This window comes from Pelophylax lessonae (assembly GCF_965119305.1).
Source record: "Pelophylax lessonae genome assembly, chromosome: 1".
NCBI classification, from domain to species: domain Eukaryota; kingdom Metazoa; phylum Chordata; class Amphibia; order Anura; family Ranidae; genus Pelophylax; species Pelophylax lessonae.
In genome coordinates, this window is record NC_138768.1 from 342,702,475 (window position 1) to 342,721,362 (window position 18,888).

The following is an 18,888-nucleotide window of genomic DNA, read 5'->3' on the forward strand; positions in this document are numbered from 1 at the left end:
GAGATTTCAGAGATTAGGTTTAAATCTCTCTTAACTCAATTTAACCGAATTCATAGAGCATATTAATGCAAATACAAATGTCTTTAAAATATTCGTCAAAAAGCTGATATATGAGTAGTAGAGCAAACAAAATGAGTGCTAAGGTACAGTCCTTACTCTACCCAATTAGGTTTAATATTTTTTCCTACTTCTTCTTACAGGAACCTGTTGCCTGCTCCGGTTTTTATAAATCTGTTTCTTAGCTAAAACTGCAAGTAAGTTAACGGAAGACCTAAGCAGATAATACAGTGAAATGCTGGTGAGTCCTTTCACTTAAAGTAAAACTCCATGCATACAGCTAAATAGTTGTCTATATAGATCTAATACACACAACTCTGATGGATCATTCTACTAGTTCCTGCATTAGGATCCCTGATAAGTCAGCTCACTGGACAGATGTAATGATGCTAATGAGGTTGAAGGCAGAGAGGTGACATAAAAAGCCAATCTGTTGAACCTGCAAGGTGAATTTCTCATTCATGTGACACTTGTCTGGCTGGCACTCATTGTTGGCTGAACTCATAAAAAATTTTTTTGCAAAGTAAATCAGTAAACATATTAATTTCAACCACCATAGTCGGGAACTTGCAAGCTTTAGACTAATGTTGCCAGCTTTTCACTTATCTTACTAGCTCTCTGGGAGGTTGGTTAAATTCTCCAACCTTCTGGTGAATGATAGAAGTGACTGCAGAAATATCTGCTGGAGGGAGAATTCAAGTCTCTCTTCCCTACAGCGGGTGAAAGAAATCAGGAAGAATGGGTGCTTACTGTGGTGTGAGGATGGATTGCTGTGAGGTCCGCCTTAACTCTTTTGTCTCAAATGGGATACTGCAACTATTGGACACCATTTACATTTACATAGGGTGAAACCACAGTGAGGAGGAGGATGTGAGCTGAGGACAGGCTTGTACACAAATGGGGGACTGTACTGAGGTGCATGACAACAAGGAAATACTGATGGTAAGAAAGGCCTGTGCCCCAGCCACTAATGCTTATACCCTGCTCTCCAGAACTGGTGTGGCTTTGCACTTCAAGAACAGCTTATATTGTGACCAGCGATAAGAATTTCCTTGTTCCTCTGGCCTGGCTTTCAACTTTATTGTTTTGCTTAATATGTATTTCCAGCAGCACTAGCAATACTGCATTTTTACCTGTAAAGATAAGTACTGATCTGAGGGTTGAAGGAGCAACTCAGCCCCAGAGTTCACCTCTACGCCGGAAAGCCCCAAAAAGTCCCTAAGCCTTCCTACCTCCCTCAGAGTCCTTCAGACACCCCAGAGCCACACAGGACCCCTTTATTCAGTTTACCCCAAAGAGCACTCCACTCCAGCATTCCACCCCCCCCCCCCACACACACTCTCATCCCACTGACTTGGATGCTAAGGCAGTTCTCCTTGAACTAATACCACCAAAGCAGCAGTATTTATTCCATCCACTAGTACAGATCATCAACATTTTTTCCTTTTAGTGACACCAGTGTAGCAGCCTTTTTTCCTTGCAGTGACACCATTGTTGCAGGAACTTTTTTTCTCACAATTATGCCAGGCATTTCCTCTTCCGTGCCATATTTTCCACCACTGTTAAACTTTTAAATTTGCTGCAGTGTGCCACAATAATTGGCTCTACTTTGGTGCATACTACAACCACTAAATGCTTTGCTACATATGCGACTATTACCTCCAACCCTATTTCTCCCCTCTGTCCTGTCTGTGTCTGTCTGTTCTCATTTCTACAGATTTGTAACAGTTCCTAGGTTTGTCAAGCATCTTTTTAATGTTTGCTTGCGGCGTCGCTTTTAGAAACAACCTGTTAGCTTGCTAGGGACATGAAAGTGAAAGTGATCCCAAAAAATCATGTGTACCGCGCAATACATGTAAGCTTTGCAACGTTACAGAGCACATGCTACCTCCAAGCACCACTTTTGCTAATGAATCTCATTAGTATGAAGCATGATGCAGCTTTGGGAAAGGTAAGAAGGCATGAAATAAACGGCATGAATATAGGAGTATGAATTCAAACTATTTGCCATGGGAAATAAATCAGCGTTGCGCTTATCCTTTAGTTCGTCCAAACATCTGCTGTTCAATCCATGACAAAACATGCTGTACTGAGCAAACTGATATTTAGATCAAGGGTGACTAGGAGCAGATGTTGTTCTGAACTTGGGCACAGAAATGGTGAAAGTATTTATGTTATCAAATTTTTTTTATGTCAAAAAAACACTTCCCAACATATACACATGCTGATAAAAGGCAATAAAGCAAAAAAAATACAGTAAGCCACGTAGCTGTAACAATAATTAGATGGCTGAACTTCAAAGTAATAATATATGATTGCCCATCTGGCTAGCACAGCTACTCTAGCTTTGGTGCTCCAAGCAAAACGGGAGTAATCTATTTTTAAGTGGATTTAACCTTTCCAGCTAAACTATTTCTAATAACGTACTGTAAACACACAGTGCTCACTTACAATGAACAATACAGCCCAGGAGTTCAGAGGATGGCTTCTCCGCCATACACTGCGCGCTGCAGATAGCCTTCCCTCTTGTTTACAGCAGCAGATGCAATAGCTGAAGCATAGCTCACAGTCATCCAGGTCAAACCTCACAGCGTGACTTGCCTTTTAGATGGACTAATATTCTATATTTGTAAGCTGATAACATGATCTCTAGAAGCCCAAGTGCCAGGGCCTTCTGTATGATAAAATATCTGGAGAATATAAATCAACATGAGTTAGGGGGATGCAGCATTACAGGGACAGCATCTATTGCTCATTGCTGAAGTGCTGATAAATTAAATGTTAGTCAAATAAGTAACCTTGTGTTTGAGCACACTGTATGCGCCATATGAACAACAAAAGCCTGAAACCTGAACCAGACATTAAAAAAAAAAAAATCATATACATGAACAGTGTGTATGTGTGTGTATATATATATATATATATATATATATATATATATATACACACAGTATATATGTATATATTTATATATATATATATTTATATATATATATATATATATATATATATGTATACAGTATATATATATATATATATATATATATATATATATATATATATATATATATATATATATATATATATACAGTATATATATATATATATATATATATATATATATATACAGTATCACAGAAAAGTGAACACACCCCTGACATTTTTGTAAATATTTTATTATATCTTTTCATGTGACAACACTGAAGAAATTACACATTGCTACAATGTAAAGTAGTGAGTGTACAGATTGTATAACAGTGTAAATTTGCTGTCCCCTCAAAATAAAGTGAATATGTCCACATTGGGCCCAATTAGCCAGTTTCCCTCCCCGGTGTCATGTGACTTGTTAGTGTTTCTTTTCCACTTTTTCTTGCCATTTGCTGACAACTGCAGGGTACAATTTAGATTGTGTTCTAGTAGCATTATTTAAACACTACAACATTCAGCTGAAGTAAGAGCTAACTTGTAACTTCTATTAACACTTCCAAGCTACTATTCAAGTTTGCTAATGAAAAGTCAATTAAAACAAATTCATTCATTTGTACTTCATCATTGCTAGTTATTATCATTATAATACATGATTGTACTACATTAACACATTAGTGTTGTCATGGATTCTCTCTGACAACTGGATAAAACAAAACTAAACTTTTACTATTCATTACAAGCAGAGGTGCAAAGGATTCTTAATACTTACACCTTAAAAACAAGTAATTATTTAAAATCTAAGATAGAAGTTATATTGAATGTGAGTTATAATCTGATATATATATATATATATATATATATATATATATATATATATATATATATATATATATACACACATATATAATATAATATAGTATAATATAAAATGAATATCATATAATATAATTAGAATAGAATAGAGAAATATATATACTGTATACTGTATATATATATATATATATATATATATATATATAAGAAATACTGGAGGACAAATGTGTGCTGGATATTTAACCTCATAACAACCGCCCGCCGCAGTTTTACTGTGGCAGGCATGCTCTGTCTCGCAAAACGATGTAACTGTACATCGCTTCCTGAGACCGCTAGCACACAAGGGAAGCCAATCAGCGGGTCCGGCGGGTCCAGCGTTACTCCAGCCAAAAAAAAATGTTTTTTTTTTTTTTTTTAATAATATTTTATTGAAATTCAACTCATTACAAAAGTAGAAACATATGTGATGAGCAATAGTTACAAAGCACATATCATAAAAAGCATCATACGCTAAGCGCACTCAACAAAGGTAGGGTGCTCTGGTATCATGAAACAAACTGTCGAGGAATTTCAGGATTCAGCTAAACAAGAACAATCCAACCCGGTTTGATATCGTACATTTTTTCACTTTACACAGAGGGGGTGAGGGGTGCACTGGGGGGGGGGAGGAGGGAGTTGAGGACATAGAGAACTTGGAGGATAGTGGGGAGAGTGGAGGGGGGATGGGAGGGGGGGTGAGCAGAAGGAGGAGACACAGATGTCAACCAGAAGGGGGAAATCATCTGCCTATGTCATTTTTACGATGGACCTTATAGAGAATAGATATAATAACAAATACTGAATCATTATTTATCTATCTGTATGCATCCGTGTTAACCCATCAGAAAACTATTAAGCTTGTGGTATGGTAGTAGCTGTACTGATTTCAATGTAATTAGTGTGACCGTTTAACTGAGGCTTGCGCCAGTCCACCAAGGTAGTATAGAAGGCTCAGGTCAGTTCTTGGGAGTGTGTAGCAGTCCCGCAGGAGAGACGAAGGCATGTGAGGGCAGATTCCACTTGTTTGACTTAATGTTTCCAGGCAGGCGAGGGACTATGGTGGAGCCCACCAATTCAGTATTCCGCAGGGCAGTGAGGTCTGACGTGAGCTCCTCAATAGTGGGAGCAAACTCTGACATCCAGTGACGTAAAATCAACCTGCGTGCCAGCATGAGGCAGGTAACGATCCAGGGTTTGTAGAGTAAGAGGAGCTCTCTGGACGTCTTAGAGCCCCCAGCGACCGAACCCTCCATGTAGTTGAACACCAGAAGATATACGTCTTTTGGAAGTGTCACACCGGTCACTCTTGCTATATATCGTATTGTTTTATCCCAAAATGAAGACACTAGAGGGCAAAGCCAGAGTTTATGTAGTAGTGACGGGTAGCGATCTTTACATAGAGTGCAAAAGTGATGCACCACGTCCTTGGACCAACGGATGTGTGGGTAGTAGGCTCCATGAAGTATCTTAAACTGTTGTTCCCTCCAGAATTCACATGTAATAAAACGCCTGGTGCACAGATATCCCTGGAGGGCTTTGGCTTGAGCCTGTGGTGAGTTTAGTATTTTGTTCCAGGACTTGGCAATGGTGTGAGTCAATTTCTGGAATAGTTCTTGGTGGAGAGGTTTATACAGTTGCGATATCCTGTGTTTACCTTGACTAAGCCAAGTGTCCACCAAGGTCAAGCGAAAGCGTTTGTGAGGTGAGCTGCAGATGCCACTGACAAAACTTATACATTGCCTATAGTATAGATAGTGACCCTTCGGTAAATCGTACTTTTCAGCAAAAGCTTGGTAGTTCATAGGACACCCGGTACTCATATCAAAAAGCTGCGATATATACGAATTATCCCACGCTGGGACCACAATTCATAGACCGAGTGCTGCTGTGCCTGAGGGAAGCCAGGGTGATGGCGAATGTGTAAATGTCGTGAGAGACGCTGGGGTGAACCCAGTTTCTTCCTCACCTCCCTCCATGCGCCCACCGTGTCCCTGATTAAAATATTGTTGCGGAGGGGGATAGGAAGGTCCCTTGTCCCACAGTGCAGCAGAGCAGTCAGATTATGAGGGTATACCATTTGTGTTTTGAGTGATTTGAGTAATTAGTGTAGCGGGACTCTTTACTTATCCAGTCCAGGCAGCCTCTCAAGAGGCAAGTTATGTTATAAATCCTAGCATTCGGTAGATCCACCCCCCTTCCTTTTTAGGTAAGTGCAGCTTGTTGAGAGAGATCCGGGGTCTCTTGCCCTGCCAAATGAAATTCGAGAGCCCTTTGTGCAACCGGTTCACATCCCTGTGTTTCAGCAGTAGGGGTATCGTCTGCAGCGGGTACAACAATTCCGGGAAAGTGACCATCTTGTATAAATGGCATCTGCCCATAAAGGAGAGGGGTAACCCCGACCAGGTCTTAAGTTCTGACAACATCTTGTCAATGACCGGCGTGTAGTTTAGGTGGTATACTGAGTGTGGGAAGTGGCCTATTTTGACCCCTAGGTAGGTAATGTATTGTGTAGCTATGCGGAGGTTTGTGGAATTGGGGTAAGGGTAGTGTTTAGGGGCAAAATCTCGCTCTTGTGGAAATTTATGCGAAGGCCCGAGCACAGACGATATTCGGCAAAAACTTCCTGAATCACTGGGAGATCGTGACACGGATCAGACGTGAAGATCAGCACGTCGTCCGCAAACATGGCGGTTCGTACTTCCTCATTGCCTACCTTGATGCCGTGAAGGTCGGGGTGGGACAGCAGGAGTCTAGACAGCGGCTCAAGAGCTAAGTTAAACAATAAAGGGGAGAGCGGGCATCCCTGCCTCGTCCCCTTGAATAATCTGAACGGCTGGGAGGTTATTCCTGCTATCACCACCTGTGCCACCGGTTGGGTATACATCATTCTAAATAAAAATGCAAAAATCTGCCCGTGAAACCTACCGTGGTGAGCACTCGATCTAGCCATTGAATGTTTACATTATCAAAAGCCTTCTCGGCATCAAGGGTTATGATTGCGGCGTCCGTGGTCGGGTCGGCTTTGGATGCCTCAAGAGCGAGAAGGACTTTCCTAATGTTTGAGGTAGCAGATCTGCCTTTGGTGAAACCCGATTGCGCAGGATGGATGAGAGAGGGCATGATAGACGCCAATCTGTCTGCCATTAGTTTTGAAAGCATTTTAGAGTCCACATTTAATAGGGAAATCGGTCTATAAGAGCCCGGTTCCGTGGGGTCTTTCCCTTTTTTATAAATAAGTTTGATATGGGCTTGGTGACCTGTGGGAAGGTATGGGTTGCCGTCAAGGATGTAGTTGTACATTGCCTGTAGCGTCGGGGCTATCGAATTCGCTGCTAGTTTGTAGAATTCTGGGGTATACCCGTCAGGGCCGGGGGATTTGCCGGGAGAGAGTGATTTAATTGCTGCTAAAATTTCTTCCAAGGTAAGAGGCGCATTTAGTTGAGACAGTTGTGACTCAGAAATTTGCGGAAGAGAAACTTTCGAGAGCCAGTCAGAGGCCGCTGCCTCATTCATGGGTTCATGACCATACAAGGTCTGATAAAATTGTGTAAAAAACCCTATTTATATCCTGGGGGTCCTCGACCTGTTTGCCGTCTATGTCCTTGAGGGCGGAAACCTGCGTCGGAGTGTATGGTCCCCTACAGAGAGATGCCAACAATTTCCCTGGTTTATTTCCGTAATAGTGGTATTTCCAGTCCTGGTGGGATTTATAAAGCCGTTCTCGTCTCTCGGCCCAGTCATCAAAAGTAGCTTTGGCTTTTCGCCACCGGTCCCTATTCTCAGCCGAATTACAAGCGTGTAATGCCGATTGAGCTTCTCTCAGCAGTGAGCTGGTTGCTACATATTCTTTGGCTATATTTCTCTTATACGCTGCCACATTTGAGATGATACGGCCTCTGAGCACTGCTTTCCCAGACTCCCAAAGGAGGGTGGGAGAGACCTCTGGCGAGTCGTTAGTGGAAAGAAATTCGGACCAAGCTTCCCTGATGAGAGAAGAGATTCCCGGGTCTTTAGCCAAAAAGGAAGGGAGTTTCCAGCACTGGGCAGCTGCCGTTTGCGAATAGAACGTGAGTTTCATTGAAACAGGGGCATGGTCTGATACCGCTATGTCATGAATGCGAGGTAGTACCGTAAAGGGGAGCATAGTCGGTTGGCAAATATATAATCGATTCTGGTCAGTGTTTGGTGGGCGGGTGAGAAAAAGGAGTATTCTTTACCGTCAGGGTTGTTCAGTCTCCATACGTCCGAGAGGTGCACACCGTCCGCGAAATTGCTCAGTAGTGAGGTATGTCGTGGAGGATTGGATACAAGGGGGCCTTTCCCCGATGATCTGTCCTCGGTAGGGTGCATAAGGAGATTGAAGTCCCCAGCTACTAGTAGGGGGAGATGTAGGTACGGAGCCAATGTTCGTGTGACCGAGTGGAGGAAGGGTTCCGAGGAGCAGTTGGGAGCGTAGATGCCGGCTAGCGCCCATTCACGATGAGCGGTCGCCAGTCGTGTGACCACTACCTTGCCATCAACATCTGTGGTGGATGAAATCATTGTGGTGGGGAGGTTTTTGTTAATGAGGATCAGGACGCCTGCTTTGCCCTTGACCGCCGGGGAACCTATGACCTGCCCAACCCTGAGTTTGTGCATTCGATGGAAGTCCTTTGCTTCAAGGTGGGTTTCCTAAAGGACCGCGATGTCGGCCCTCAGACGTTTCAGGTGTCTGAGAACCGCCATTCGCTTGTTGGGAGACCTAAAACCTTTGACGTTCCATGAGATCACACTCATGGCGGGAACCATGAAGACTGCAAAAGGTGCCGATTAATGTTCCTAAAAATGCGAGCTATTAGTGTAGAAATTTGTACGGATGCCTGATGACTGACAGGCAGTATGTCTAACGTGAGTCTGAGAGATGCACATGCCATCAAGGTAGATAGGGTCAGCGGAGGAAGTTTAAACGGGGCAGTGGGGTAATAGGGGTGAGGGTAGCAAAAAGAGTTCTCGAACTTCTCTTTTTTCCTCATGTGTGATCGCACACGCATAGGACAGCGTTACCGGGATGTAGCCGAGTAGCCCACTTGGAGGAATAGTCGAGCGTTCAGTAGAGTGTAACGCTGCGCAGGATCCGTAAAGATGGGGAGGTCCCGCACCTTCAAGTGATATACCTCCACATACCGGTAAAGTTGTGCGAGCCGAGCAGCCGCTTGGAGATTAAAAGATAACCGTATCACCAAACTTAACCAACCATAACATCATACAGTTTAACATTGATTGTAGACATACCTTGTGCACAGCCGTGCAAACATTGTATTTCGCGGTGCACCATCGAGGGCAGTAAAAATGTCCGCCCACAACAGTGCCCCCCGAAGAGATCGTAAGAAGTCTTTTACAGCCTAACATAACCTGGTGTGATAGAACCATGTGCAAGTAGGAAAAAAATGTAGTTACCACGAGGCTGATTGCCTAGGGCCTAGGGTGAACACAGGATATGCGCGTTGTAAGCATCCGTAAAGTCATGCTATGAGTCCAAAGGGTACATGGAATTCAAATTCAACGGTTTCTCTGGCGAGAGGACGGACCGGACACTCGTTGCCTTTTAACCGGGTCTCTTCTGGGACTCCGTTGCTCCTTCACGCCTTAAGAGCGCTGGGGGGATGGTGTAGAGGGTGGATCCAGGGTGATGTGGTAGTGGCGCTGTATGAAATGGTAGGCCTCGTCAGGGGTAGAAAAGGATTTCTGTTCTCCAGCAGAGTCCATGAGGCATAGAGTGGCAGGATAAGCCAGAGTGAATTTCACAGATTTGTGGAACAAAGCCTGACAAATAGGCTGAAATGCTTTCCTGCGGCGGGAAACCTCCTGGGAGTAGTCGGCAAAAATTAACAGTTTGTGGCTGTCGACTTGCAGACTTTTAGCGTTGGGTAATGACTTCAGGATATTTTGTCTGTCCATGTAATTGAGATACCGCACAATCACTGCTCTAGGAGAGCGTCTGTCGTTGGAAGGGGCTCCCAGTCGGTGGTCTCGTTCCACCGGGCAGGCTGACTGGATCCCTAAGGATTGGGGCAGTCTAATGGAGGCCAGGTCACAGAGGGTGTCGGCGCCAAATGTTTCTGGCAGCCCTATAATCCGTAGATTATTTCTTCTAGACCTGTTCTCCAGGTCATCCACCTTGTCAAGCAGGTACCTTTGCGTCTGCCTGGCCTGCTGGTCCATGGCGAAAGATCCCTGTAGTTCATCTTCCAGGTCAGACATTCTGTGTTCCATGTCTGTAAGCCTGTGAGCTTGGTCGCCGAGCTCCTTCCGGAGCTGTGAGATCCCCTCAGAAACGGCCTTGTCCACGGCATCTTTGATTGTGGGGGACAGAAGAGAGGCCACCGCTTGTGCCAGAGTGGTTATCTGTGCCTCCGGTATAGGATGTGAGGGAAGGCTAGGTGTTGCAGTGGTCTGGAGGGGGGCGGCGTCCTCCATTGCCGCTTCGCTGGAGGCCGCAAGTGAAGCCGCGGCCTTGATTTGTGCCGGCGCTGGAGCTCCGCCGTGGTGAAGGAATCTGTCCATGGCCGCTCGGTCCCTGGGGTGCGTCGTGGGTAGTGGGCAGCGTTAGCGGCTCGTTTGGGCTTTGTGTGCTATAATACAGGGTTCGTCCCGGAGCCGATGTCCCGCGCTGCTTCCTACATTGGCGCCGGAACCGGAAGTTGGACAATGCTCAAAAAAAAATGTTTTAAGTGTTTTGGATTGCATAGGGAAGGGTTAACACCCCTGTAAGGTTTGTTTTGCTGTCTGTACCCCTGTTCAGAAGATTTCATCTCACTTTCTGTCCTGGTGACAACTGGATTTTGAAAAATTTGGGTTGCCAAGGAAACAGGGATTGGTGATAAAGCTTCAGTGGAGACACCTTTTTCCCATGAGAACTTACAGGAGTGAATTTCCCTTCCTAGGGTTTGATTTCCTCTCACTTCCTTTTGTCTCCCTCCATTTGTAATTATAAGTCGCATGTAAGTTGGATGTTTGTAACTCGGGGACTGCCTATATATATAATATTTCTGAACAATCATACACATACAGTCTATGAGTTCATAATGCCAGTAGTACTCACTATGAGAAAATTTGATGAAAAATACCGCTTTTGGAGAAATTAACCAATAATCTGATCATTAGTACACAGCTTTTGAGAGACGATCATGACAGTTTATGTAAAATTATCCAAAGGTACAAGCACCAAAAATTTTCTGAACTGAACAAACAATTTTAGTCTAATTGATACTGATCTAATGAAAATCGAGTGATTAAGACCACGCATGCTCGGAAATGAAAGAATACATTACAATACAATACAATACATTACATCTTGTCGGGAAGTTGTATTCTGTCGTACGAGAATTTTCGTAATTCTAGTAGCCTATAAGTTTAAGTTATAGCATGCAAAAGAAATGGACGATCACTTGTTCGATATTCTCATCATATGTACCAGGCTATAAGAGCAGTGTGCACCCATAGGTGTTCATCCATACCTGTGTGCATATATATTTATTTCAGGTACTTTTATAACGCTGTCAATTTACGCAGCGCTTTACATATATATATACAGTATATACAGTATATATATATATATATTGTACATTCCCATCAGTCCCTAACCCTCAAGGAGCTTACAATCTAAGGTCCCTAAAAACCATACATGGTTGGAAACTGGCCGAGATTTAAACTGTTAATGGGCAGGCTGAATGTACCAAGTTGATCAATCAAATTGGGAACATCCAGCCTGCAGGATTCTCTTGTGATTTTCACTAGCGGCTTCTATAGCCGCTAGCGATAATCATTGTTTTCTCCCAGCAGGGATGGCTTCTTCTGTGTTCCCCCCCGGGGAGAAGACAATGGCCTGGCAGGAGGGATTCCCGCATCAACGCTGTCTGTGCTGATGGGGGAATCAAGCAAATTTCTTTCCTGCAACCCGTGGTAGCAGGAAAGAAATTTGCTCCTTGTATGGCCGACCTAACTTACATTCATACATACACATACTAGGGCCAATTTAGACAGGAGCCTTTTAACCTACCAGCTTGTCTTTGGAGTGTGGGAGGAAACCGGAGTAGCAACACAGGCACAGGCAGAACATGCAAACTCCAGGCAGGTAGTGTCATGGTTGGGATTTAAACCAATGTTCAGATCTGTGTTTACCAGCATACAACCACATCCTGTGATTGATTTGTACAGGCGGCTGTATTCATGCAACACTTGTGACTCCCAGGAACACAGGTAAAGTTGCTTTTTTACGCTGTATGGCCATCTGTGCCCATGTGTATGAGCCCATAGAAAGACTGAATTTTCCTAATGAGTGTGACAAAGGACTATAAAAACCTGACAGTGGTTCTAATGCCACACACTATATCCGAATCCCCCCCAAAAAAGAAGACTTTGTGTTTAGTTATACTTTACCCCCATAATGACCAAGCCATTTTTTGCTATTCGGCACTGCGTTAATTTAAAGGGCAATTGCGCACGATGCTGTACCCTAATAAAATTGACATCCTTTTTTTTCCACAAACAGAGCTTTCTTTTGGTGGTATTTGATCACCTGTGCGATTTTTATTTTTTGCGCTATAAACAAAAAAAGAGTGTCAATTCTGAAAAAAAAAAAAAAAAAAACTATATTTTTCACTTTCTGCTATATAACATTCCCCAAAAAAAACTAAAAATCAAAATTTTTCATCATTTTAGGCCAATTTGTATTCTGCTACATATTGTTGGTAAAAAAGAAAAAAAATCCTAATAAGCATATTTTGATTAGTTTGCGCAAAAGTTATCGTGTCTACAAACTAGGGGAAAGATTTATGTCATTTTTATTTATTTATTTATTTTTTACTAGTAATAGCGGCGATTAGCGATTTTTAGTGGGAATGTGGCGGACAGATCGGACCCTTAACTGACATTTTTGACACTTTTGGGGGGACCAGTGACATTACTACAGTAATCAGTGCTAAAAATATGCACTGGTACTGTAATAATGACACTGGCAGGGAAGGGGTAAACACCAGGGGCGACCAAAGGGTTAAATGTGAGCCTAGGGGGTGTTTTCTAACTGTGAGGATAATGGGCTTATTGGATCAACACAGGGACCTGTGTTCCAAATTAGGAGGAACACAGGAGCCCTGTGATGAAAACTGACAGAACGGTCTGCCGTGTTTACAACAGAAGAACGCCGTTCTGTCTTCCCGGGAAGTGATTCTAGGTGCCGGCGGCAATCGCGGCCCTGCAGATCAGCTTCCCCTCTCGTGAATCGCCGCATGTGCCCCCCATGCTCGCTCCCGAGGAGCGACGTATGGGTACAGCGATTTGCGCAGCCAAGCCAGCCTGCCACAGTTTATCTGTGGCGGGCGGTCAGCAAGTGGTTAAACACCACATTGTTTTGGTTTGTACAAATCAATGTCACTTTTGCAGGACAGCTTGATCTTTATTTAATTGCAGAGAAAAATATAAATACTGTAACTAGCAAGAAAAACAGTGCTTTCAATAAAATTAAACATTTGTAATCATAAAATATATTGAATAATGTGCATAAATGAGTATAGAATATTGTGTACAATTGATAAATAAGAATATATATATAAATTGATTGATGAAAAAAGTGCACTATTGCATATCAAAAATTAATCCATAAATTGTGCAATGACTCTAAAAGGTGCAATTAGTGCTATAAAAGTCTATACAAAGTGCAATGTACTTAATAATATAAAGGTGCTTGGAGTGCTTTAGAAGGTGCTGGGGTGCTTCAAACAGAGCAGCCAGTGCGGGTGCTTCACTCCCCTACTGTATCTCCACTCACCAGAAATGATGGACCCTCAGCTATTTCAGTCTGAGAGTCAAATGAGCTTAAAACAGATACCCAAACGAGGTCCCCTTAATAAAGGTACTCTGTTCCTAAGATCACTTTCTCCCATATCTTGAGCAGCTCAAAAAGAACAAATAGCCCACATAGTAAAGTCCATATTAATAGTTTGTATTTGGCCATAATGGTAAAACCTACAGAATTCCTATAGGAGAAGCGCATATAAAGAACCTGCTTGCAAAACCAGAGAACAGCTCAACACAGATGTCTATTGATGACGCCCTGGAAGGTGGGGCGAAACACGTCAACGTATATCAGGTAACGCCACAGCCATTGACGTCACTTCCTGGTATTCATGGAACGCACGCTAGTCGGCGTTCCCAGAAGAGCTGTACTTCGGTTCTGCAAGCAGGTTCTTTATATGCGCTTCTCCTATAGGAATTCTGTAAGTTTTACCATTATGGGCAAATAAAAACTATTAATATAGACTTCACTATGTGGGCAATTTGTTCTTTTTGAGCTGCTCAACATACTGGACAAAGTGATCATAGGAACAGAGTACCATCATCAAGGGGACCTTGTTTGGGTATCTGTTTTAAGCTAATTTGACTCTCAGACTGAAATAGCTGAGGGTCCATCATTTCTGGTGAGTGGAGATACAGTAGGGGAGCGAAGCACCCGCACTGGCTGTTCTGTTTGAACCACCCCAGCACCTTCTGAAGCACTCCAAGCACCTTTATATGATTAACCACTTTACCACTAGAGCATTTTGCTGTCTTACGTCTGGGCCACTTTTTGTGATTCGGCGCTGTGCGACTTTAACTGACAATTGCGCGGTCATGCGACGCCGTACCCAAACGAAATTTACGTACTTTTTTTCCCACAAACAGAGTTTTTTTTTTGGTGGTATTTGATCACCTGTGCGATTTTTACTTTTTGCGCTATAAACAAAAAAAGAGCGTTTATTTTGAAAAAATAACAATATTTTTAACATTTTTTTATATGAAATTCCCCCCAAAAAAGATGTAAAAACCAATTTTTTTTAAAATTTTTGGCCAATTTGTTTTCTGCTACCCATGTTTGGTAAAAAAAATCGCAATAAGCGTATTTTGATTGGTTTGTGCAAAAGTTATTGCGTTTACTAACAAAGGGAAAGATTTCTGTCATTTTTGGTGTTTTTTTTTCTAACGAGTAATGGCGGCAATCTGCGATTTTTTTTGCGGGACTGCGACATTGCGGCGGACAGATCGGACCCTTGACTGACATTTTTGACACTTTTGGGGGTACCAGTGACATTACTGCAGTAATCAGTGCTATAAATATGCACTGTTACTGTAAAAATGACACTGGCAGGGAAGGGGTTAATTTTATTGGAGAGGGAGGGGTTAATGTATGCCTGGTGCTTACTGACGTGTGGGGGGGGGAGGTGACTGTGTGAGACAGGGACAGATCGGATGTCCAGCTATGCTGAACACTCTGATCTGTCACTCCCTGTCACTGAGGAGATCCGCCCGCTCTGTTTACACAGGCGGGCGGATCTCCAAACTAGATTCCCCGACAATCGGGGCAGAGCAGCGTCGATTGCCGCTGCTCCTCCCCTGGCCCGACTCCCGCTGTGAATGAAAGCGGCTGGAGCGCGCCTCCGGCGGCACGCGAGCGCCGCCTACAGGGGAGGAGTCTGGCGACGTAGGTCTACGTCGTCAGACGGGATCGTGCCACTTTGCCGCAGTACTATTCCAGTACTCAGTGGTAAAGTGGTTAAGTACATTGCACTTTGTATAGACTTTTTTAGCACTAATTGCACCTTTTAGAGTCATTGCACAATTTATGGATTCATTTTTGATATGCACTAGTGCACTTTTTTCATCAATCAATTTATATATATATATTACATAGTTACATAGTTACATAGTTAGTGAGGTTGAAAAAAGACAACAGTCCATCCAGTTCAACCTATGATGTGTGTGTGTGTTTGCTTTTTACCGTACATTGTATACCCCTGTATGTTGTGGTCTCTAAGGTGCCCATCTAATAGTTTTTTGAAACTATCAATGCTCCCTGCTGATACGACTGCTTGTGGAAGAGAATTCCACATCCTTACTGCTCTCACAGTGAAGAACCCCTTACGCATTTTAAGGTTAAACCGCCTTTCCTCTAGTTTTAGTGAGTGGCCACGTGTCTTATTGTATTCCCTCACTCTGAATAGTTTGTTCCTTATGCTAGGGTCACCAGTACAGTATTTGTATATTGATATCATATCCCCCCTCAATCTTCTCTTCTCCAGAGAGAACAGGTTCAGTGCCTGTAGCCTCTCCTCATAGCTGATGTCCTCCATTCCCCTAATTATTTTTGTTGCCCTTCTCTGGACTCTTTCCAGTTCCAGCACATCCTTCCTGAGGATCGGTGCCCAGAACTGGACAGCATACTCCAGATGTGGCCGGACCAGGGTCTTGTAGAGTGGAAGAATAATCTCTTTATTTCTGGAGTGAATCCCCTTTTTTATACATCCCAGTATTCTGTTGGCTTTACTTGCAGCGGCTTGGCATTGCATGCCACTGCCAAGCCTGTTGTCTACCAGTACCCCCAAGTCTTTTTCCATCCTAGACTCACCCAAAGGCTCCCCCCCCCCCCCTAGTGAGTAGCTTGCTTTCTGGTTTTTGGCCCCCAAGTGCATTACTTTACATTTTTCAACATTAAACCTCATCTGCCATGTAGTTGCCCACCCCGTTATTTTGTTCAGGTCCGTTTGTAAGGTTTCTACATCCTGCATAGAAGATAATGGCATGCCTAGTTTAGTGTCATCTGTGAATACTGAGATTGTACTAGATATCCCCTCCTCTAGATCATTTATGAATAAATTAAACAGGATTGGTCCCAGGACCGAACCCTGGGGGACCCCACTTTCCACACCCGCCCAATCCGAATACTCCCCATTAATCATCACCCTCTGGACTCTCCCCTGGAGCCAGTTCTCTATCCAGGTACTCACCTTATGGTCCATACCTACCTTCCTTAGTTTGTACAGTAAGGGTTTGTGGGGAACGGTGTCAAAGGCCTTTGCAAAGTCCAGATACAACACATCCACAGGCTTACCTTTATCTAGGTGGCAGCTCACTTCGTCGTAGAAGGTTAATAGATTGGTTTGGCAATAAATATTCTTATTTATTTATTGTACACAATATTCTATACTCATTTAACACATCATTCAATATATTTTATGATTACTAATGTTTAATTTTATTTTAAGCGCTGTTTTTATTGCTAGTCATTTGTGTCTGAATTTTTTACTTGGTAAACAGCAGCTGCAATCAATATATATCAATTAATTTACATCATTTATTTAACACATCACAATTATTTTTGCACTCCCATTCAGCGCGGGTTTTAACACTCAAAAATATAAATAAAGTCATGAAATAATTAAAAAAAGATAATTAATATGCAAAATACTGTACATGTCTAAACTGTCGGTAGTTATCAGATTTCAGTATTTTTTTTGTTTTGTTTTAGTTGGCCTTTGAGTCAAATTACTAAAATATAAATGTTGAATTCTGATTAGTTGTTGTGTGTTGTTATATATTTCCATTTGACTTACTGACTTATGTGTTTATGTTTAGTTTTGAATTTTACAAGGCCAAGTATAATTAAAGCCTTTGATTATAGAGAGTGTTTTTGTTGCTCTGTATTCAGCTCTATTTCCTTTTCCACCTAGACTTCCAAGCTGAAGCATAGCTCGTGCCCACACACTAAAGAATTCTGCAGGTCAAGTCTAGGCCAAGGCAGGAATATAAGAGCACATGAGCACCACTTAAAGTATGTTGGCTCTAGTATCATAGACTAAGTACAGACTGATGACCTTGTTTTCAGCAGGCGTAATTGTACTGCAATGAACTATCACCTTTTGGAGACTTTATTGCACCTCCCGTTACATCCTTTCTCCTTCTACATCAAATGAGGCTTAGCTGTCCTGTAGAAGTGCAGGAGAACTCATCAATCATTTTGACACCTAAAGAGTAGAAATATCCAGCAATATTATCCAGCAGCATCTCCCTTCTAATCGATTTAAATGTACATTATTCTTTAAATTCAACAAAACTAAGTCAGTTGACTTATCAAACCAGATTTGGCTGAACAAGAGTATACACGGAGCTTTATCCCTTTTCTCATTCTGATAGCTGCATGAGGTCTCATTAGTCACAGTGGTGGAGAGAAGCAAATTCAGTAATATTTTCCAATAGCATTTTCTCATCAGAAAACAAAAGCGGTTTTCTATATAATTTGGAATGTAATTGCTAAAACCTAAACAGTTACACCCTCTCGTAGAGGATTTACACACTAATGCAACCAATACATTGAGCATTTTTTTATTATGTTTTCTTATAAGTTGTCCTTCACTGCAGAACTTGGCAGTAACTTAAAAGTGGAAATTTAGCCAGAAAATGAAGTCCTGGTATATCACTTCAGGTTGGCCACTTTTGCAGGTATAGCTATGTAAAACATTGAAAAAAAAGTCCCTATACTGTTTAAAATACAATAATATACCGTCTCACCCAGTTCTGCATATGCTCAGTTGCTCGTCCTAGGTTCACAGCTCCGTGCAGAGCACTCACAGCAGGGGTCTGGTGCGTCCCTGTTCACCGTTTTAGGTCAGATTTCGGTCCGAATTTTTTTTGGCTAAATTCGGACCTGAAACAGAGCCAAAGACGCACAGGACTCCTGTGCAATTTGCTCCCCAGCCATCATGGAGTTGTGTGAACTGGCTCCATTGAGAGCCAGTCACAGGCTCCTGACATGAGAACTGGATGCGGGCAAACCTGCATCCAATTTGCTTACATGTGAATCCAGCTTTAGGCACTTTGAGGCACATCTGTTGACAGGCTTAAAGCAGAATTATACCCTCCTATCCTTTGTAACCAAGAAAGCTGCTTCTGTTTGATCTGCAACTGCCAAGGTGCTGCACATGTGATCAGTTAGGAGACCAGACATTTGATAGTTTGACAGTTTAGTTGAGGATACAATCAAATCAAACTGTTTTTGAAACTGGCAAATTGATAGATTTAGTTCTGCTTTATGATTTGCAGCTGGGGCTTTGGGTTTCAGCAAAATAGCAGAAACAGGAACACTGCTAAAGGCAGTTTACAGTACACTCTAATGTTGGTAGCATAGCTAATAATGTGGAATGTATGTTCCTTGCTAAAGAACATTATTTTGTATCAAATTGTTAAGGGTAAAGTTTCACTTTA

The 18,888-nt window shown here is 42.5% G+C and overlaps 2 protein-coding genes across 2 annotated transcripts in view; one reads left to right on the forward strand and one right to left on the reverse strand.

Annotated features, from left to right (window-relative positions):
- LRRC2 (leucine rich repeat containing 2) overlaps positions 1-2,635 on the reverse strand; it is a 410,134-nt gene extending 407,499 nt beyond the window's left edge. Inside the window, exon 1 of the mRNA XM_082245752.1 lies at positions 2,509-2,635. The gene's annotated coding sequence lies outside the window, so the exon portion shown is untranslated. The remainder of the gene's footprint in view (positions 1-2,508) is intronic.
- Positions 1,918-18,888, forward strand: part of LOC309545636 (teratocarcinoma-derived growth factor-like) — a gene marked incomplete at its 3' end in the record, with an annotated part of 282,294 nt that continues 265,323 nt past the window's right edge. Inside the window, exon 1 of the mRNA XM_082244889.1 lies at positions 1,918-2,008. Within this exon, the coding sequence (XP_082101015.1) occupies positions 1,989-2,008 (20 nt within the window). The 5' untranslated portion in view covers positions 1,918-1,988. The remainder of the gene's footprint in view (positions 2,009-18,888) is intronic.